The 22,787-nt window shown below is 39.8% G+C and overlaps 3 protein-coding genes across 4 annotated transcripts; 2 read left to right on the forward strand and 1 right to left on the reverse strand.

Annotated features, from left to right (window-relative positions):
• Positions 1–391: 391 nt before the first annotated feature.
• Positions 392–8,483, reverse strand: tmco3 (transmembrane and coiled-coil domains 3). Of its 2 annotated transcripts, none has more exons than XM_065254026.2 (14): positions 8,265–8,483; positions 7,495–7,625; positions 5,871–6,293; positions 5,613–5,792; positions 4,143–4,337; positions 3,761–3,889; positions 3,594–3,686; positions 3,181–3,370; positions 2,811–2,928; positions 2,482–2,677; positions 2,178–2,328; positions 1,993–2,072; positions 1,750–1,899; positions 392–1,399 (listed from the first exon to the last, which is right to left on the reverse strand). In XM_065254026.2, the coding sequence occupies exons 3-14, from the start codon at positions 6,285–6,287 to the stop codon at positions 1,262–1,264; spliced, it is 2,037 nt and encodes a 678-aa protein (XP_065110098.1). In that variant the 5' UTR covers positions 6,288–6,293; positions 7,495–7,625; positions 8,265–8,483; the 3' UTR covers positions 392–1,261. The 2 variants fall into 2 exon arrangements, with proteins under 2 accessions (XP_065110098.1, XP_065110099.1); XM_065254027.2 differs by lacking the exon at positions 8,265–8,483 and adding an exon at positions 8,151–8,261.
• A 1,327-nt stretch (positions 8,484–9,810) lies between these two features.
• adprhl1 (ADP-ribosylhydrolase like 1) lies at positions 9,811–14,578 on the forward strand. The gene is made up of 7 exons (XM_065254025.2): positions 9,811–10,156; positions 11,427–11,591; positions 11,711–11,836; positions 11,925–12,065; positions 12,143–12,267; positions 12,366–12,498; positions 14,269–14,578. The coding sequence occupies exons 1-7, from the start codon at positions 9,943–9,945 to the stop codon at positions 14,424–14,426; spliced, it is 1,062 nt and encodes a 353-aa protein (XP_065110097.1). The 5' UTR covers positions 9,811–9,942; the 3' UTR covers positions 14,427–14,578.
• Positions 14,579–17,996: 3,418 nt separating this feature from the next.
• Positions 17,997–22,721, forward strand: grtp1a (growth hormone regulated TBC protein 1a). Its single transcript, XM_065254024.2, has 8 exons — positions 17,997–18,344; positions 19,298–19,449; positions 19,535–19,693; positions 19,772–19,896; positions 21,376–21,472; positions 21,799–21,971; positions 22,057–22,242; positions 22,332–22,721. The coding sequence occupies exons 1-8, from the start codon at positions 18,259–18,261 to the stop codon at positions 22,422–22,424; spliced, it is 1,071 nt and encodes a 356-aa protein (XP_065110096.1). The 5' UTR covers positions 17,997–18,258; the 3' UTR covers positions 22,425–22,721.
• Positions 22,722–22,787: the final 66 nt, after the last annotated feature.

Raw genomic sequence — 22,787 nt, forward strand, 5'->3', positions numbered from 1 at the left:
AATGTCGTGGTTTATCAGCACATGAATTATATATCTTTGTGCTGTCGAATGTTGTTTTCCATCCCACTGTAAACGATTCCATAAGTCCCACTAAAACACACTAACGCCACTTAGCTCTTAAAAGAGTGAGGGGACTACATTTTAACACCTTTTCAGACGAGAAGGTATTATTGTAGGATTGTTGGTAAACATGAAGAAACGATGTAGATTATTTACAAACCTTTTTAATCTGTTCGAGCGAGTCGTTGTGAACGATTCATTCGCGATTAGAATCACTCTGTCTAAACTTTGCTCAGTGTAATGTCATTTCTGCTATATTTGAATGTAAGGTAAATGTAGTAAATCATTAAGAAAAAAACATCAAAACTTCATCAAAACCCTTCAGTTCCAGAAGACAAGTTTAATTTCTGATCTCCATTCAAACAATCCAGAGAAATGATTCACAGTTACATCAATGTTTTCTAGTTACATTTAAAAAAAGAAATCTGAGACATGGTTACCTCAATAAGTTACCTTACTGATTTACAATATCATTATTATTTGGTTTCAAGGCACATATTACACAAATAAATAACATTTGGTCATATATTACTATAACATATATAGGGACAAACATTATTAAGTTATTTCCTGTGTGCGGTGCTCTTCATTTTATTATTCAGAAATATTTTCATAGACGGAACGTCTCATCAATATGATGAATAAAAGTTAGAGATGATTGAAAACAATGACCCGACTGGGTTTGACTCGAACATCTCCTGTCTATCAGGAGACCGAAACAGTTCTGTGCTTCTGTTCAATAGGAAAGAGAGAGTAAGGGTGCGCTCACATTATCCCAACCAAACCTGTTTGACCTCCAAAGCCTGGTTCGTTCAGTTTGTACCGTGCCCGGGTGAGGTTTGGTTAATTGCATGACCAGTCACCTTCACCTGCCTCCATTAAAATGTTCTGATGCACACAGCAGGGTTACGTGAATGTCTCAGCTGCATACGTGACAGATCAACTTAACAATAGATTGGCATGTGAGAGGGCTGTGTGTCAGGGCACACCAAATGACTCAAAATATAAAACACAGACTTAACTTTACAATGAACTCCAGGGTTAAGAGAGCACTTAACTTTCTGTTTTCGTCAAAACAACGAAGTGCGAAAGCACGCCCAGGCTTGGATCGGTCAAAGTCCAGTGTGAGTGCATCTGTAGGAGGAGGGAGGGGCACAATCGAGCTCGGGCAAGGTTTGGTTTAGTATAATATGAGTGCGCCCTAAAGACCGCTGGTTCCAAAAGGTCGTTGGTCAGGTTTTCTCTCTGTGCGAGGAATCCACTTCAGTGTGGCCGCTCTCCATAACACAGGTGCGAGGAGAAGACTTAATGTGGTGACGCTGAGAACCAACAGGTAAACCTGCATGAAGAGGAAGAGAAGATGATCAGAATTGTGGATCAGTCCGCGCCGCGTCACTGCCGTTGCTCACGGAAGAAGTTGAACATTTCGATTTAAGCGACAACGCGTGCGTCAGCCAATCAGATCGACGCCTTATGCAACCTAGTGCAAGCCAGCCAATTACGTTTATGGAATACCGGAGCATGTGTAACAGCTACTGTGATTGGCTGTTGGCCACGCTTCAGACAAGCCTTCAGTCAAGCGTTAATGCTTCTCTCCCGTGTGAATGTACCGTAAGTGATGTGAACACACTCGCTGTCTATCATACATCATTACATTTTTTTTAAAACTAACACAGTAAGTTTACTGACCTCTCGAGAGATGATACCGGCCCGGCGGGCTCGACTGCCCAGAACGAAAGAAAACTCGCTGACCTGCGCCAGTCCAGCAGACACCACCCAGCGTATGTGTCGTGAACCCGGGGGAAGAATGCTGGACAGAACCAGCACGGCCATTATGAACTGAAAGACGAGTGAGGACGACCCGTTAGTTAGATTTAATATGAAACTTTATTCTTAAAGTAAATCAATATGATTGAATTTAAACTGAATTACCTTCATAATAACCACAGAGAAGGTGAGGACTAACAGGATGGTTAACTCGTACAGGACAAAGGTCGGGAAAACATGGAGTCCTACAAACAGCAACATTCATCAGGATCTTTGCGCTCATAAACACATTTACAGATAGTTTTGAATGAACTTTTCCCTGATTCACAGCCATTTAATGATCCACTCACCAATAGATGCAAAGAAGATGATGGATAAAAAATCTCTGATTGGTTCAGCGCAGCTTATGACCTCAGCAGTGACCATGTGACCTTGTGAGGAGAGAAGTGTACCCGCCAGAAAGCAGCCCAGCTCCATAGACACATCCATCAAATCTGTCACCTGCATATTTAATATCAATTATTAGGCATTTAACAGACTTATGAAGCGATATCAATAATCAATAAAGCCAAATGTTCTCATGAAATGTGAATGACTGAACATCGTCACTTTCAGATTCTCCATCAAGAAAACAGTGAGAGACGTCGATCTTACGGTCAACATCAGGAAGACAAACGCGGTGGTGCCCAGCACCAGGAGCTCCTTGTTCCCTTTACTCGCTGCATGTAGCTTTCTATAGAACGGACCGACCAGATGAGACCTCAGCAACCAACACAACAGCAGCACGGCCGCTAGTGACATCACCACCCGAGCCAACAGAACCAGAACGTGCAGAACGCCTATCAGAACACTGCAACACACATGAGGACAAGATCAAACAACAACGTCTCAGCTGACCTACACATTATCTTATCTATGGCAATAAAACGTTTCTCATTTATCTATGCAGGTAAGACGTCATAGACACATAAATTTAATGTCACCTGTCCATCTCTTCACTGTCTCCTTGAATGAGTGTTGGCATGACGGCTATAAACAACCCCAGCTGAACATCCTGCATGACCAGCATGCCCAGTAAAACGCTGCTGTAATCCAGCTCACCTGTAAACGCACACAAGAGACGTCACCTGTACAGATCTCAGAAGTATAGTTCTGGTTTGTTTACGTACGAGTCTCCCCAAAGTGCATGTGATGCAAATTTTATCATTAGAATAGTATTCATGCACACGACATTCGACGCATGTGCATTGTGACAAAATCCAATGCATCTCCTGGCCTACATACTTCTGACCTACACGTACAAGTCAAATAAACTATGCTTTGCATAAAAGCAAACTATACTCCAGTCTTTACCCTCCTTTGATTCTCCTCTGGATCCTCCGGCGAGAAAGCGAGACACCAGCGGTGTGCTGGACAGAGACAGACAGCTGGAGATGAAGACGGTCTGTGAAGGGGGAAGCGTGAGAAGATGACCCCACAGGAGTCCAGCAAACACCATCAGAAGAGTCAAATATCCTGAACCCTGAACAGAAATCTTCCAAACCTGAACGAGACAAACACACATCGGTGCTTTACTCAAAGATGATACCAAATATCATATGAATTCACTGACGGGATGTTCAAATAACAACTGTTGTTCAAGTTCAAGTGAAAAGATGAAGTCTACTCTTATGCATGTAAGATGGCACGAGGATTAGCAGAAAATGTTCAACTGCAACTACTCCTTCAATAACAACCACGATTCACAGATCTTTGCTTTCATTTACCTTGTGGAGTCGTTCAGGGGAAAAGTCCAGACCAACCATGAAAAGAGTGAAAAACACACCCAGCTCTCCTAACGTCTCCACCTGAACCACTGACTGCAGGAGAAACAGCACACGCGTGAATCAGTCAACGTCCAGCAGATGTGATGAAATGAATCAGATTCACTCACTTTAATGCTGTTGAGTCCGGACGGCCCGAGCAGAACGCCACAGATAATATAACCGAACATGGGCGGCAGACCCATCATTGTGCAGAACCATCCACACGGCAAAGACAACATGACCACGAACACCAGATCCTGTGGAACCAAACACACTTATTATTTTTAGTAGTAGTAGTAAACATTACTAGTATTGTGTTAAAATAGTGTTTGTTAGTAGGGTTCATTTGCTGAACGATGTTTGCACCAGTCCAAGACAGTAACATCACTTCAACCAATGTCAGATGGGTGCACATTTGCTAAATCAAAGCTGACATTACAAACCGAAATCATTTAAATATAAAAAAAAAGAGTCTGTGTTTTGATTGGTCAGAGGTGCTCAGGTGCTGACCTTGATGAAGTGATGGTCAGCGTGTGGAATGGTGGAGTCCCGAGGTTTGGTCAGCACATACTGGTTATTCTGAGAGTCTATCAGCATGCTGAGGCCCAGATTGCCTTTGGCTGCCTGTCTGGACACGTTCTTCCTCTTATTGTCGTCTTCATCTTCCTCCACTCTCAGAACGGCCTCCACGTTCACACCCTTCATCTGAACAGAGACACGAGGTGTTTGTGATATCACACAGTGTTTTATTATCTGCAAGGCCAATAATGAAAGTCTGGATGTTCAGTAAAGTAAAAGCACACATTTGCTAAACAAACAAGCCACATGGTGAACAGAGAAACTGGTTCATAACACTTACTTACCAAAGTTCCCACTCAAATTCCTGACTTTCACTGACTAAAAAGCTGAATTTCCATGACCTTTGTCCAGGATGCCGTGAAATGTAGCTTAATTGCATGAAATAAATAAACAGAGCCAATAAACAGCTGTTTAAGTTGTAGTCGGTGGAAGCTTGGACTCGGAAATGGTATTCCTTACATCACAAGTTTACAAGCATTTTGATAAATGGAAACTACAATTTAAAGGCGGAGTCCATGATGTTTGAAAGCCAATGTTGATATTTGAAATCACCTAAACAAGCACGCCCCTACCCCAATAGAATCTGGACCTTCTGTTGATAGACCCGCCCCACACATACGCAACCCGGCATTTGATTTGATTTGATTGGCTATAAGTGTGTTTTGGTAGTCGGCCCGTCTCCTTATCCAAACCGTTTTTCAAACATCGTGGACTCCGCCTTTAAAGCAACAAACAAAAATCCCTGATATTCCAGAAGTTCCATGACCCGTGGGAACCCTGACTTACTAACGATCAAAGATAATGATATTTGAGATGTAAAGCCCTTAAATTCTCAGTCAGATCAGAATGCCATGCGTGTGACTGTATTTAACTCTTTCCCCGCCATTGACGAGATATCTCGTCAATTAAGAGAAAACGCTTCCCCGCCAATGACGAGATTTTCCGTCTTTCCGCAATACTGCTATTATCCACCAGGTGACGCCCTTCCGCAACTTTTTAAAACCGGAAGTATTGCCCTATGGCAAGCGGCTGCATGTCCGTGTCTGTTTTAAAGATCGCTCTGAATGAGATCTCTATGAAAAGTCCGTCATAAAAATGGAATTATCTCTGCTTTTTGCTCAAAATATGGTGTTTTTGCAAAAACCTACCCATATTCAAAAGCTGATTGCAAAAGAACCACTGAAGGTAGGATGAAACGGTTTTTTTTGTTTGAAAGCAGAGGGTCTGTTCTTTCATTTGGTATATTGTATGTTTATATATTTAAAGAAGAACATTTTCTGGAAGGCATTAAACTTTGGTGAAAATCATGAAAAACGCTGGCGCTGGCTGGCAACTTTTTTTAAAAATGCTGGCGGTGAAAGAGTTAAAGACCTGTAACTACATACAAACATCAGCTGTCACCTGTTTATTATTGTCGAAAGCGTGGTCTTCAATCTCCTCCTCCAGACGGTCTGCAGCCTTCCGAACATCCTCCATGATCTCATCCAGCATGGAGAGAGTTTTATTAATGTCCCGCGCCTCCCTCAGCACCTCCTGCTGATGTTTCTCAGCTGCGACCAGCTCCATGTACTCCTGCTCCTCCTGCACACGTGTGATCATCATGTACAGCTCGTGTTGTGCTTCATACAAAAATAGTGTACATATAAAGGTTTCACTCACTTTGATGGCTGCTTCTCTGAGGGCTTCGAGTCTCTGCCTGCTGCTCTCCTTCATGTTGACCACATCTCTGAAGTTTCCCTTCAACACCCTCTGAAGCCCATCCACGGCCTGGAAGAGAGAGCGCTCGCTCTCGTTCAGCTCCCTCTGAAAGACCTCCAGCGTGTGCACGCGAAACAACTTCTCCACACTCGACAGCACTTTGTCTCGCTCCACCGCAGCCGCGGCTACACCCAGCTTCCGTACGGCCGAGCTCTTCTGACGCAGGAGGTTGGAGAGCCATCGGCAGTTCTCCGTCACCCACTGGTGTCCATTGATCTTGTTGATCCTGACCGCGGGCGGGCCGCGCTGAGCTACATGCTGCTTCGGCTGGAGCGCTCCCACCAGGCCAAAACACATAAGAGCACACAGACCTCGCATCCGACCCTTTAGATTCACAGACACACAGCCGATGGTTTCAGTCAACGGTTTGAGTATTCACATGAATTCCAGACATTCGACTTTAGCAGTACTTATCACATGGATGTTTTTAAGTACCACAATACAACACAAACACAAATGTAGCAAATCGTAGAAAGAAGATCAACATACATTACAGAGAAAAGACATAAGTCTTGTTTATACTCGACGCGTCTGAAAGAGCACGTGGGAAAATGACGTCAAGCGGAGTGGGTGGTCGTGCACGAGAACTCATTTCGCATGTGAAATTTCGTGTGCACAGCAATTGTTATCAATCCATGCAAAACAATGCATATACTATTTATCTGACACTCTTAAAGAAAAGTGTGAAAACTTTGCCATTTAAAATATAAATTATTTTACAAATAACAATCTCTTAAATGTCTTTATTCAACATTATAACAATGTTTTTACTAAACAAACAATAAAGAAATATCAAGATTTGTATTTTGTTCGTCATTCAGTGGTTCATTCAATACAAATATCAGCCAATAATTCTGAATCATATGTAAAAGAATTTGTGTATTAAATGTAAGTTTCCATACTTTACTTTAAGAATGTTAGATGAATAGTATATGCATTGTTTTGCATGGACTGATCAAAGATATACACCACAGGCTTGCTTGCTCGGACAGAATCCCCTCAAAGTAGATCATATTTGAATGTGGAGCCCCGCGTGTGCTTATTAAAATTGGCGTGCAAAGCCCCACAGGAAATGGGGTTTTGCGCACGCAACGCGCACGACCGCCCACTCCGCGTTGACGTCATTTATGCCGAGCAAACCAACGCACGTCGAGTATAAACAAGGCTTTAGCCCTAATGTGAGTTTGCCCTAATACAGCAAATGTTACACATCTACATTGCAGTTTAATTAATGCACATTAATGTATACAACCAGACTGTGTACATATCACATAACATAACCCCTACTTGTTTACCTTATACTTTATAACATGTTTATTATTATGTTATTTACTTATACCTTAAACAATTATTTAACTTCTAGTAAGGACAGCAAGGAAAGAATTTCATTGTGCAAGAAAAGAAACACGTCTTGTGCACATGACAATAACACTTTGACACTTTAGTATGAAAAATCTTAATAAATACAATTATTCTTGAAAACATTCTCACTCCATCAATGCATAAAAGTAAAGAAATGACTTACCAATATGTGACTGCTAAAATTGTAGTGAATGTGTGGCAGTGGCACTCCTTCAACCGCACAGGTGACAGAATGAGTTCATGTAGGTGTGTCAATATAACATACACACATACCTGCACCGTCACACCAACATCCTGCAACACAATACACACACAACACACAACACAACACAGACAATGAGTGTAAACTTAAAAGTTTCTCATTAAAATAATAACACAGATCTGAGAGTGTATCAGGTTTATATAAAATTTAGCATTGTTTATGTTTCTGCAAATGTTATAAAATCTGTTGTGTTTTATGAATGAGAGATACTCTCATAATGTGCAGTATTATTATTTAATCCTTTTGTAAATTAGGGTGGGAACTTTATTTAAATCACTGTACCATTTAAACAGGGTGTAACACAGATTGTTTGAAACTTTTCTCAAGTAATTTCTCGTAAAATGTGATGCAAGACAAACAACATATTTCTTGCACTTTACGTCATTTTCCATTAAAAACACGAGGCCAGCCGTGATGCTTTATAATCACCAGTAACATCAATCACATCATTTCTGTAAATCACTACATCATTAAATATATTATGGTGATATAAGTTATATACAAGCAGCAAGATACAGATACAGTCAGAATGTCCATCAGTCACGTTAATGTTATACTTCACGATTAAACCCGGTTTCACGGTTTGTCACGGATTACGATGATCAAGAAGACTGTGCACTTTTCATCATTATATAAGCGCGTATAAAGAGAAAGCAAACACTAACTCATACCTGGTTAACGCGATGCAGTTGACTGGTTAAACTGGTCGGTCAGAGGAAACAATTGCGCTCTTGTGACGCCACGTTGCGCGAGGCAGCGCAGCGCGCGCACACGAACCCGCCGCAGATGCTCGTGCTCGCTCTCGTGTCATTAAAGTCCAGTCAGATATTAATGGGTACACGCGCACTACAAGACGTAATTTTACCGGGAGGTTACTGCATATTAACAAAATTACAATGATCTTCCTTAAATTGTTTTAATTTGAAACCAGATCAGCGTTTACTTCCGAAACAAATCTGACGCGAGTGCATTATGGGATTTGTAGTCAGGTCGCTGGGTATAGAGACTACACACCTGTGTTGCGCGCCGTCAGACTAGTTCAGCAACTTCTAAATTATACAGACTTGTATTTAACAGATACGGTCCTAAAAATATATTTAAAAAAACAGCATTTCTCAGACGGCTATGGTGTCAGGAGCCTGCCGCGCATGCGCCTTGAGGGATCATAGTATGGTAGGTGATGGCCAAACTAAACACAAGAAATAACATGCATTAAAAAAAATGATAATAGAAATAAAGGGCTATCACCTGAACAGGATCCTAAGTGTCCTTATAGCTTAATTATTAGTAAATACTGAAATTATATTCAAGTAATTATTTCAGGAGAGGACACGTTTAGAATAAGAGAATTTACATTTGTGAATTAAATTTTTTATATTGATAACGAAGTAAATTTGATTGGCTGAATGTAAAGTGAGGAAACAAATGTATGATCATCATCATCATCATCACAAACACATGTTCATGCTCACAAAGCCCACAATAATAATCAATATAGTACAAAAGAATATAGATTGTGTATGCTTTATTTTTTGTTATTTATAAACATAATTAATCTGTGTGAAACACAATGGTTTTTTATTATAATTATTTTTATTGATACATTTGTTGTATTTGATTTCTTTTGAGTTTGTGTGAAGAAGTAGAATTGTAATGATCTAGTTTAAATAAGACACAACATATATTCATGAAGAAAGTTACAGTGATGTGAAAGAGATTAAACTAAAGATGAGATCTGAACCTGAGACATAAATCATAAATCCTGTTCTATATTTAAAGCACTCACACTTTCTTCAGAATAAAGATGTGATCAAACTCATTTTAATACACACAATTTAATGAAATAATGAAGTGTGATCATGAATCTGTGTTTTCATTCATACATTGTCAGTATTTGTCCTGTTTGTTTATTGTTGTTGGTTTTAACCACGCAGTGATGTTTGACTGTAAGTGTCAGATTTATGTTACTTTTATTTGACAGTATGTTTACTAACTAAAGTAAATAACGTGTATTTCTTTGAAAGACATGAGATACACTGGTGAAGTAGATGAACATCAGTAATGTTTTTCTGTCTCTCTATATTGATAATAATACAAAGCTCATATTCTGACATTCTTACAGTAGTAGTGGTCTTCAACCAGATGACTCAAGCCCTTGTCCCCTGGCTGGTGCCATAGAGATTGCCTTTTTAGGAGACACCTGATCAGCGCTCAGTGCCGCCAAACAAAGAGGTCGTGCTGATAACGTCTGGAGTGAGCTTAGATGGCGAAGCCCCCGTGCACAAATACACCATAGAGAAGTAAACAGAGGGCACAGACAGCTGCTACCGACCACTTGAAGGATCTTTCATGGAGAAGTTTCAGGCTGCGATGGTTCTTGGAGGAGTTGGAGATGCTCTGGGATATCGTAAAGGTCGATGGGAATCGTGCATCTCGGGAGTCCGAATTCAGAAGGAACTCTCTGATCTTGGGGGTCTTGGAGTTTTAAAACTGGATGAAGATCATTGGCCCCTCAGTGATGGAGCTCTAATGCACATGACCACTGCTGAAGCTCTCGTCACCGGTGAGACATTTTAATAAAGTGCTTGTTTAATAAAACATTCATTTGTGCTTGTTTAAAGAATTTAATGAAGAACTATGGGGTGTAAATGTTAGCATTAAACCTCTATCAGGTTGTGTCTTTAATTTATTTGATATCTATAAAGCAATGATGTCCATTTGAAAGTAGTTTCTGATTAATTCATCTCTTGGTCATGAGAATCTTCCTTCTCTCCATGCTTTCCTCCTGTATACATAAACATGAATGTCGACTTTCCACACATTGCACTTTCAACATTCCAGCATTGGTACGAGAATAGAGCTTTGAGCTGTGCGTCTCTCTCTCTGTAATCTCTGTCATAAATAACATACGGCTGTAATCCTGTCTGATCATCTCCACACAAACACACATCGACTTCACTTCTGACCACACAGCCTCCAGGACCATCAGGCTCAAAATAAACCTGCGTTCATCTGATCTCAACTCATACTCAATAGTAGCACTTGGCTTCTGGACGTTTGGCTTTCCGTAGTGGATTCTGTTCAAAGCCGCTGTAGTGCTCATGTGATGACAGCCGCTGGGATTACAACACTTCTTATCTGAATACCAACACCACTGACAAAACCACCACAAAATAAATCAAACCCATAGACTGTGAGAGAAAACAACATCTCTGTAAAACTTCACATACATCTTGAAACTATAGCAACCTGTGTGTAGTACAGTAAATGAAATGTTAGATCCTGCAGGAGTTAATGGGAAATCCTCACCGCGATAACACTTCATTAGTGAGTTCCCTCCCATCTCGCTCAAATACTTCATCTAATCCATGTGGCCTTCATCTGTTACGGCAACAGACAGATGAGATGTTGGATGATGGGTTTGTCGTTGTCCCCGGGGACTCTTAATGTCCACAAAATGCCTCACACAAACACGTCTCATCAGACGGCGGCTAATCAGAACTAAACCTGAGACTAAATGTCACGCATATACAACACCAACAGTGTAAGATGATAAAACACAGCACACACATATGCATGAAATTGAGCTTGAACAGAGATCTTCATCATCATCATCAGAAGAAGAAGAGTCAAAGCAGTTGAAATGAGGTTTAGTTAGGTTTTATTCTGTGCACCTTCACTTTTAAGATAATTTCTGTGTCTGTATCACACAATAATCCAATGAGCTTTTCTGCACTTATTTTTGGGGAATGTTTGTACATAATAAGTTATAATGAATAATTGAATGTATGATCTGGAGATGTTTGTGTAAGGTCTGATGTGATGTTGGTCAGATTACTGGTGTCTGGAGGATCTCTATAGGGAACTGGTTCGACTCTATGTGGAGGCCATGATCTGTCTGCAGGGTCGAGCTCCAGATCCCAATACTGTTGAAGGATGTGTCAACCTCAAACCAAACAACTTTCTGTTGGCCTGGCATACACCGTACAATGAGAAAGGTACATGAGATTCATGAGTCATAGTCAAATACTGTCAGCTCACCCTACAGCATCTTTAAGTTTCATCACAACATAGAGAAGTATTTATTATTATTAAGTGAGTTAATGTTGACTCTTAGGTTCTGGTAATGGAGCTGCGTCTAAAGCCATGTGTGTAGGAATGCGTTACTGGCAGCCCGAGAGATTAGATAATCTGATCGAAGTGAGCATTGAAACGGGCCGAATGACCCACAATCACCCTATAGGTACAGGACAACACAACACAACACATCTGTAAAATATATCTACAATAAATCCATTCAGACTTACATCTGTGCGTATGTATGTGTGTAGGGTTCTTGGGTTCTCTGTGTACGGCTCTCTTTGCATCATACGCTGTACAGGGTAAGCCGCTGGTGAACTGGGCTCGTGATCTCGTGACTGTGATACCCAAAGCAGAAGAATACTGCAGGAAAACCATCCGTCACATGGCTGGTGAATTTCTGTAAATATTCATAGATTTGTGATTATAAGACAAAACATGTTGACTTGTTCTTATTTCTGCTGTGTAGAATATCAAGAGACATGGTTTTACTTTGAGGCTAAGTGGCAGTTTTATCTTGAAGAGCGAGGTCTGGAAGACTCTCAGAGTAAACCTGTGTTTCCTGAACACTATGATGCTGAAGAGACAGATAAGGTCAAATATACACAAACATATGTCTATAAAATAATTCAGATTCAATAACATCTGCTTGTTTTGGTTCATCTGTGCATACACACTGCTTATCTCTTCAGATGTATAAGAGGTGGAGTTCAGAAGGTTGTCCAGGACGCAGAGGTCACGACGCACCCATGATCGCATACGACGCTCTACTGGCTTCAGGATCAAACTGGGAAGAGTTATGTAAACGGGCCATGTTACATGGAGGTGAGAAACTCCTCTCTTATCTACATTTATTTATTATTAACATGACTGAATCTGTCTTACACCTGTTGTTGTTTTGAAGATCATGATGATGTTTGTTTTTAGACATGATGACCAGTAAAAGATTGGTTAGGGATCATTTTAGTACTAAATAATAAACAGTAGTGAAGTAAAACTAAATGAATCAGATTGAATGCCAGTTTTACAGATATTGTTGACAATCAGTGAGTATCTCATCTACAAAAATCTTAAGAAATTGTAAAAAATGTTGATGATGTTGGTGATGATGATGTTGGTGAGGATGAGATTGGGGATGATGATGTTGGTGATGATGATTATGTTGGTGATGATGATTATGTTGGTGATGATGTTGATGTTGATTTTGGTGATGATGATGTTGGTGATGATGATTATGTTGGTGATGATGTTGGTGATGATGATGTTGGTGATGATTATGTTGGTGAAGATGAGATTGGTGATGTTGGTGATGATGATGATGATGTTGGTGATGATGTTGGTGATGATGATGGTGATGTTGGGGTTGATTTTGAGGTTGATTTAAGTGATGATGTTGGGGTTAATTTTGAGGTTGATTTTGGTGATGATGTTGGTGATGATGTTGGGGATGATGATGATGTTGGTGATGATGTTGTTGATGATGTTGGTGATGATGATGTTGGTGATGATGTTGGTGATGATGTTGGTGGTGATGTTGGGGTTGATGTTGAGGTTGATTTTGGTGATGATGTTGGTGATGATGTTGGTGATGAAGATGTTGGTGATGATGTTGGTGGTGATGTTGGGGTTGATGTTGAGGGTGATTTTGGTGATGATGATGTTGTTGATGATGATGTTGGTGATGATGTTGGTGATGATGTTGGTGATGATGATGTTGGTGATGATGTTGGTGGTGATGATGTTGGTGATGATGTTGGTGATGATGTTGGTGATGATGTTGGTGATGATGATGTTGGTGATGATGTTGGTGGTGATGTTGGGGTTGATGTTGAGGTTGATTTTGGTGATGATGATGTTGTTCATAATGATGTTGGTGATGATGTTGGTGATGATGTTGGTGATGATGTTGGTGATGATGTTGGTGATGATGTTGGTGGTGATGTTGGGGTTGATGTTGAGGTTGATTTTGGTGATGATGATGTTGTTCATGATGATGTTGGTGATGATGATGTTGGTGATGATGTTGGTGATGATGTTGGTGATGATGATGTTGGTGATGATGTTGGTGGTGATGTTGGGGTTGATGTTGAGGTTGATTTTGGTGATAATGATGTTGTTGATGATGATGTTGGTGATGATGATGTTGGTGATGATGTTGGTGATGATGTTGGTGATGATGTTGGTGGTGATGTTGGGGTTGATGTTGAGGTTGATTTTGGTGATAATGATGTTGTTGATGATGATGTTGGTGATGATGATGTTGGTGATGATGTTGGTGATGATGTTGGTGGTGATGTTGGGGTTGATGTTGAGGTTGATTTTGGTGATGATGATGTTGTTCATGATGATGTTGGTGATGATGTTGGTGATGATGATGTTGGTGATGATGTTGGTGATGATGTTGGTGATGATGTTGGTGATGATGATGTTGGTGATGATGTTGGTGGTGATGATGTTGGTGATGATGTTGGTGATGATTTTGGTGATGATGATGTTGGTGGTGATGACGTGATGATGATGTTGTTGGTGATGATGTTGGTGATGATTTTGGTGATGATGTTGTTGGTGATGATGTTGGTGATGATGATGTTACAGGTGAGAGCAGTGCGACAGGTCTGATCGCTGGCTGTCTGTACGGTCTGCTTTATGGACTCAGTCAGGTTCCTGCAGGGCTCTATCAGACTCTGGACAGAAGAGATAAACTAGAAGATCTGGGTGCTAAATTATACCGAGCCTCATCTGCAGAGAAGTAAATGCGTGTGTTTCTTTAACTCTGTATTAACATGCTTTCACTTTAGCTCACATTTATAGTGTCCAGATTGTACCTTAAAATATTCACAGCAATAAGATGTGTGGTGTTTGAAAACATGAGATAAAATAATAAACTGATGTTTTGAAATGAAAAGATCTCATGTGAGTTTTAACCTTATAGTAGACTCTAGATGGTCCTATAAGTGAGATTGTTCAGTATTTTAGTTTTGAGTTTCAGATGCTGTGGTAGCAGCTTAACAATATTTATCTTCTTCTGTAGCATAAAAGCAGACAATAAAGCAGAAAATCTGTTCATGTGTTCTGCTGTAAATGCATATTTCATTATTCAAATATTTGAGATAATATTGGAATAACAGCAGCATGACCCTTAACTGATCACAGCTTTTGTGAATATAAAAGACTTTAACAGAGATGGTTTATATCTATTGTTCATTTTTTATAATTTCTGCTGTCAACCTAAACCTCTCACGCTCAAATCCAAATCCCTTTTCTGCACAGCTTTAAACAAATGCACAAAAAACCCTAAAAAGGATATTTTTATGTTATACACTGGCTTTTATAATAATTTAAAAAGATTGAATATATTCTGTTGAAGATGTTACTTCATTGCAAGCACACAGAACAAAGCACTTTTATTTCACAGAGTACAGAACGATGAACATCAGCGGTCTGTTGTTAACGACACGCTGGACTACAAATCATTAAAACAACTGATCCTAAATCATTCAACAAATCCAGTGATCCGAGACATCCTGGAGAGTCTCCTGCTTTACCAAACCCAGGAACGTCTAAATCTTCAATCATCAGTGTCCCGGGAGACTTTAGGAACCAGACCTTCTCGTCTTTCCACCTTTAACCTTCTCAGATCAAAGTTTCTAAAGAACATCCCAAAGGCCTCAATAACTCACAGACGTCAGGTGGGCGCTCTGAACATCACAGGACACCGCATGAAAGACACAAAGATACAGAGCATCCATTTACAGCCCACTGGGAAAAGAAAAGGTCTCAGGGTTCGGGAGATGGTGGACAAATTCACTGCAGTAGAGAAGAAGAAAATTCAAAATGCCCTGAGGTCTGGAGTACAGAAGCAGCACATGTGCGATGGGCCTGTGATCTCGAATATCATGAGGAAGTTTGAGAATCTAGTGAAGGTACAAAGCAAAAATGAGTTAAAATATAAGAAAGAAAACTGTAAAGTTGTGCTCAAATCCCTTCATGCACACAAACTATTAGAAAACAAAGTAGTTCCTGTGAAAGACCGTCGGTTAAAACAAGAACAAAATGATTTTATTTTTCAAGTTTATGATGGAAAAGAATCAGAGGCTGCTCAGAGAAAAGTTGGGAATGTAGAGAGACAACCTAATTTAGATGAGCAAGAACATGAGGGAAATGTTCAGAGTCAGGAGATGAAGGATCATCCATGTATTGATAATGTTACTTTGAGAAAAGGTCAAGTGGAGAATCTGTCTTTATGTGTTGTGGAGGAACGGTCAGAAGATGAGAGTAAGAATGAAGCTTTAATGATAGAAGAACCTCACGTGGCCACGGTCGTCTCTCTGCCTGAGGTTTGGACTTCAGCAGATTCACTCATCCAGACTGAAGAGTGTCAGCAAAACAAATGCTTGACATCTTCTAAGTGCATGAATCCAAACAAAACCCAACTCCTGAAGAACTCTACAATAAAACAACAAACTCAATCCAATGCTTTAACCAGAGAGCAAATACAAGCAGCAAATCCACCGATCTATCCATCAGAGGTTCTTCATTCACAGAAACATCTTCTGCAGTCTTCAGGGAGTTTGCGAAGTGAACGCTCTCCTCACATCACATCAGTGTCTGAAGTCAAACTATCAGCTGATCTTCATGAAGTTCACACATCTCATCTGAAGCTTCAGGATGTTGATGTGACGACCTGCAAACTACCATCAGAGCACCACCCAAATCTTACTGTAAACGGAGAAACACCACAAGCAGAGCAACATCTCATTTACAACCAAAGTCTCAATTCCATTGTGACTAAACTGAAGAGGTCAAATGATGATGATGATGATGATCTGCTGCTCGGCTCACTTCCACAGAGATACTGTGATGCTGCTCAGGAGGAAGATTCGTTTCTAAAGAACCCAGTCAAAATCTGTGATCCTAACATTATTCAGGATCTCACGGAGAGTAAGAGAGACATTTCTGTGAGTGAGCTAAAGGTTTTAGATGAGGAATCATGCGGTCTGAGAACACTGGATTATCAAACGTCTCCATCAAAAGAAGAAGACGACACAGATGATTCTTCAAGAAGAGAACGACCAAAGTATAAAACCTTCAATTACTGTCATCCTTCTGTAAAAGTCACTTACATACCCAAAACTATTAGATTCACTGACACATTCAACTTCTGAACTTTGAATGATGAACCCAGGTACAAAGTTGAGTTTTTCAAATAAAAACCACACAAATGTTTGATGTTATTTGGTGAAGTAGCTGTTGAACAGGTGTTCCCTTTTCTTAGCTGTTACTATATTGACACTGCATTGACCAAGCAGCATCCAGAACCATTCATATATTTATAATTGCTTATATATTTGTTATAATGATATAGATGGTTTTATATTGCAGGTATAATCACTGCTAATATAATCTTTGATACACTAACAGGAGGACAAACTGTAGAAAACAAGGAAAGATGCTAAAGCAATTAAACTATTGAATCTTGTGTCATATAAAGCAGTATTTGTACGTAAAGGTTGACCATGTTTAATCTTTTGTCATCTCATTAAACTAGATCAAACTAAAGTAAACTAGTAAAAGGACTTTAAAGTTGTAGAGATATTTCACCTTCTTTTTGGGTTTGTTTTTTTCAGGTAATGTTTTATTGTCTCATTGGTTTGTGTTCAACACAAATACAGTACGTACGCATCAGTTTAACATCCTCATGGAAATTTGGCTTGTTAAAGTTAAAGTCTGCTCTAAAAATGATGATGATGATGAGTCGTCATGGTGACAGTATGGATGGGCGTGTCTGTGTCTAAACTCCACCCCCTGAACTGAAGCAGAGACGGTTGATTTAATAATAATCCTGTTTCTGAGGACAATGTCCAGTTTATATAATCATTTATTGTCAGGGCCACATATGATCTGAACCACACAAAAAAACTACTACAGCACTACAGTGTTGTAAACACGCGTATATATACCACAACACTGGACAGAACTTATATATTAATGCATTAAAACGATACTCCTCGAAGAACACCATGGTGCTGCCATAATAAATGCTAAAAGAAACATAAGCCTGCTATTTTTCCTAGTAAACTTGTACTGCTGTGTTATTAAAGTCAAGTTCGGACGTGTGTCTTTATTTACTGTTTTAAACGCCGCCCCGCCCCGCCCCTCTGTTTGACTGTGGTATGAGAGGCGCGGCCTACCTCTCACATAACCCCACCCCCCGGTTTGACTGACTTGTGAAACGTCCTATAATAGGTGTGACTAGCTCATATAACCCCGCCCCTCTGTTTGATTGACGTGTGTCCTTGAGCCTGCTCTGCGCGGAGAAGTAAATCGCGCTTGTTTCTTTGTGAAGTGTCCGCCGTCATGTGTGAGTACATGCGAATACGTCGGAGACGCCCGTTTGAAACAACGGCTGTGAAAGTGTGATCCGCGTTTATCTGCGCGTGCATGTGAGTGTGGCGCGCCCGGCAGGTGGATCGGGCCCGCGCACTGTCCCGCGGGAGAACAGTTCTAGTGTCCACCAGAAGTTCTGTTGTACGGATCGGAGATGTGAATGGAGCCCCGGAGCTTCTGCGGTTCATTTGTGTAGTGATGATGGATCCGCGGAACGGAGCCCGGTCCGGTCAACCGCAGCTGCGCATTAACGTCCCGAGCACCGCCAGAGAGAGAGTGGACAGGTACACGCACGCACACACACACACACAGTATTTTTTCTATGTATTCATATGTTGAACAGATGAATTGATTTAATAATGAAGTGTTGTGATGATTCAGACACACATTATATGATTCGTCAGATGAATGAACTTTCTTCGAGTTTAGTTTCTTGTTCAGTTTTCACTCTTAAACTTTATTTACTGTGTTGTCCTGTGATTCTGTCCATTCATTCATTAAAGATCATAAACTTAAAAACACAATGAGTGACGTCATTCAGACTCACAGCACAGAAGATAAAACAAATCAATCAAACACATTTTAGATTACCTTTAAAACCCATTATAATCATATCTATATGTGTGAAAACTGTGAACATGAAATAAATCATTAACTTGTCTTTCCCTCCCTTGAATTTGGCTTTATTGATGTAAAGTGCTCGTGTCACCTGATCTTCTTATGTAACAGACACCCAATAATGAGCTCAACACACTTTACCTGAACAGGTACACAACAGCGGCCTGTGTCATCACAAGACTTTCATTTTATTCTTTGTTCACGTTTGCAATTCTCTGTTATTTGTAACAAGACACTGCGTTTGTCACAATCAAAATGGTTTAAACACGGTAATAAGAAAGACAACAAGCAAAAACAAGTTTGTGAGATTTGATTATATTGTGTCACATTGTATTTGTTAGATGTCTAAAGTTAATGTGTTGATCTGCACTTGACTTCATACATCACATTGACATCAGATGATTTGTAAAAATGGTTGAAGAGTGCTAGAGAATTGAGTTAGCAGTGCAAAAGTCACTTTGAATATAAGCCGATGTATAAATATAAATGTATGATATTAACAATATCTAATGCAAGACATTAATAAGTTTGACAGAAGTTAAGAGATCATACAGATGATAGTTTAATCTTTAACAGATATATTTCATGATAGGATAATTAAAGTCTGTTGTATTTTCAGTGTGGATCCGTACGGGTTCGAGCGCTCCAGTGACTTTGACTATGAATCATATGAAGAGCTCATGTCGGAGTATTTGACTGTACTCACTAGAAGATCAATCAAATGGTCAAAACTACTGAAGGGAAAACAACGTGTAGAGCGAAACCTAAAGAGTAAATCTGACACACACATATACACAGTTAATGACTACATGACTACAGTACATATCTACAGGAGTGTTTTGTTTGTGTACTATAGTAAAGCGTTACGTACGTAAAGGAGTTCCCAATGAGCATCGGACTCTGGTGTGGATGACAGCCAGCGGTGCCCAGGAGAAGATGGAGAGAAACTCTGGATATTATCACTCATTACTTCAGACTCAACATGATCCTAAACTAGTGGAGACCATCAACACCGGTGAGATCCACTGATGGATCTTCTCTCTTTTCTCTCTTTTCACTGTGAAACGTTTAAGAGATGTTTTCATGTTTTTAGACCTGCACAGAACATTCCCAGACAACGTTCACTTCCGTAAATCCTCTGATCCGTGTCTACAGAGAGCTCTCTATCATGTGCTGTTAGCGTACGGACATCATAATCCAGCTGTGGGTTACTGTCAGGTAATATACATCACATCCCGTCCTGATGTTTCACTGTCACAGTATAGGAGTCAGATATTTATGAATCAGTCTACACACTTGTGTCTCTTTTCATCTGAAGGTTTATGCTTAAATACCTGATACTTACATTAACAGATGTTTGTCTTAAAGTATTGTGAAGGATACAATTGGAAAACAACTTTAATAATGTTTCTATATTTTTTTTTAAATGGGACATATTTGGGACAGAGTTTCTTCACGTTTAAGTGCTATAATTGGGTCCCCAGTGCTTCTATCAACCTAGAAAATGTGATAAGATCAACCCAGTAACTTAGTTTTGGTAGACCATTCTCTGCAAGCAAAAATAGCTCATTGAAATGTGGCTCCCCTTGTGATGTCAGAAGGGGATGTTATTATAATAATACCGCCCCTAAATCTGCACTATCCAACCACAGCACTGACATTTAGTGCAGAGAGAGAGAAAAAAGTTTCACTATTATGGTGATCAATGTTTGCATTATTATAAGCTCATTTGCATTTAAAAGGACACCCAAAAGATGGCATATTTTGCTCACACCTACAAAGTGTCAATTTTAAGATGTTATAATAAATTATCTTTGAGCTAAAACTTCACATGTGTACTCTGGGGACACCAAAGATTAATTTGACATCTTAAAAAAGTCTTGTGAAAAGTCCCCTTTAACTCTTTCCCAACCATTGATGAGTTATATCATCAATTAAGAGAAACGGTTCCCTGCCAATGACGAGTTTTTATGTCAATCTATATTTCTGCTATTATCCACTAGGTGTCGCTCTTACCGGACTTATAAAACACTGAAGCATCCACTGATCTAAAAACAGTAAAAACTCTGTGTATGTTTTGATCGTCGCTTTGAATCTGATCTCCTACAGAAAGTCCTTTACAAAAATGAAAAAAAGCTTTTGTTCAAATTTTGTATTTTTGAAGACACCTACTCATATTTGAGAGGTGATAAAAAGAGAACAAATGAAGATAGGATGAAAGTTTTTTTGTTTTGTTTGAAAGCTGAGGGTCTGTTCTTTCATTTGAGATATTTGTATGTTTATATATTTAAAGAAGAACATTTTCTGGAAGGCAATTAACTTTATTATAAAAATTATAAAAACCACTGGCGGGGAAAGAGTTAAATAAGTCTCATAAATGTCTCCTTTAATGACTTTATTGTGTTTTAATGTTTGATGTTTAGGAGTGTTGTGATGTTCATGATGATAATAGACAGTAGACTAACTGGAAATGTTTCATCTTTTAATACGAGCCCAACCTGTCAAACAAAAGCGAATTTACCAAAGTGATGTTTTCAGAAGCAGCATGCGTCAGATTTACAATTCAAATAATTCAGAGTTCACGTCACTGCAGGCCGCTGCTCATCTCTATGTCAATGTCTCATTGTTCAGCAGATGTTTGAGTTGTATTTACATTTATTTGTGTCATATATGTCACGATGTAATATGACTCTATAGGGAATGAACTTTATCGCCGGATATCTGCTGATTATAACTAAAGATGAAGAGAAATCCTTCTGGCTGATGGAAATACTGCTGGGAAAAATCCTGCCAGGTATGTAAATTCTTAGACTTTGTTTCCATTTCCTCATATAAACATTAGTTTGACTCTTTCAGCGAAATGACTTCAGTATGTGGCTGTGTAAACACAGGGGAGGGTTTCAGGGTGGAGCTCACACGTGGATTAAAGCGTTTGAATTTGTGTGACATAGGAAGAGCTATTCTGAGCAGTGTGTCTATGAATAAACTCAGGCTCAGGTCGCACGCACGCACGCACACACTAAAGAAACACTTCAGATGTTAAATCTTTATTCTCCTGACGTCATTGACTAAATGATTTGTTAGTTGGTGTTTATTTGGTCTGATATCCGTGTTGATCAGATTACTACACTCCTGCTATGTTGGGTCTGAAGATGGATCAGGAGGTTTTAGGAGAGCTGGTGAGGATGAAGGTTCCTGCTGTATGGAAACTCCTGCAGGATCACGGTGTCATGTGGACTCTGCTGGTCTCTCGCTGGTTCATCTGCCTCTTCATTGACGTTCTGCCCGTGGAGGTAAAACCCATCAGAGACCCCACGAAACCCAAACAATGTTTAGATGCTGAAATCTGATCATGTGTTCACTTGTTGGTCCAATCAGACGGTTCTTCGGATCTGGGACTGTCTGTTCTACGAGGGTTCTAAGATTCTCTTCCGTGTGGCTCTTACTCTGATCCGACATCATCAGGCGGAGATCCTCCGAGCCCAGAACCTGCCAGACGTCTGTGATCGCTTCAAACGGATCACTAAAGGCCCTGATGTGCGGGACTGTCACACTTTCATGCAGGTAACTCTTTACACACGTATGTTTCTATCAAAGTCTTTCAAGTCTCTCTTACTGTGGCTCACTAGTTTTTTTTTGTCCTCCTTTCTAAGAAAATCTTCCTCGAGCCTGGAAGTCTCTCTATGGCAACCGTTTCTAAGCTGAGAGGAATTTGCCGAGCTCGGATTGTGGCTGAAGAATCCTGACGCTCCGTTTGATCTTCTCTAAACATTCCAATATCTGTTAGTTTGCACTTAATTCCTTACAGAAACACACAATCCTATTTTTAAAAGCTGATAAATGAATAGTTTAGTGACGGAGACTGAATGGTATGAATGTATATTTTCTTACATTTCGATAATATTTTGTATTTCTATTGAATCAGAGATGCTGTAAATATGTTATGACTGTTATCATGGCAGGATTGAGAAAAGATTTGATTCTCAATCTCAATATTTGACCAACAACACTGTGAAATAAACCTTTGGTTTTTTCTCAACACACCTGAAGATGTTTATTCACAAAGGATTTTGTGCTATAGTTACGTTTACATGGACACATTTAACCTC

The sequence above is a fragment of the Paramisgurnus dabryanus genome, chromosome 4 (assembly GCF_030506205.2).
Source record: "Paramisgurnus dabryanus chromosome 4, PD_genome_1.1, whole genome shotgun sequence".
Lineage (NCBI taxonomy): Eukaryota > Metazoa > Chordata > Actinopteri > Cypriniformes > Cobitidae > Paramisgurnus > Paramisgurnus dabryanus.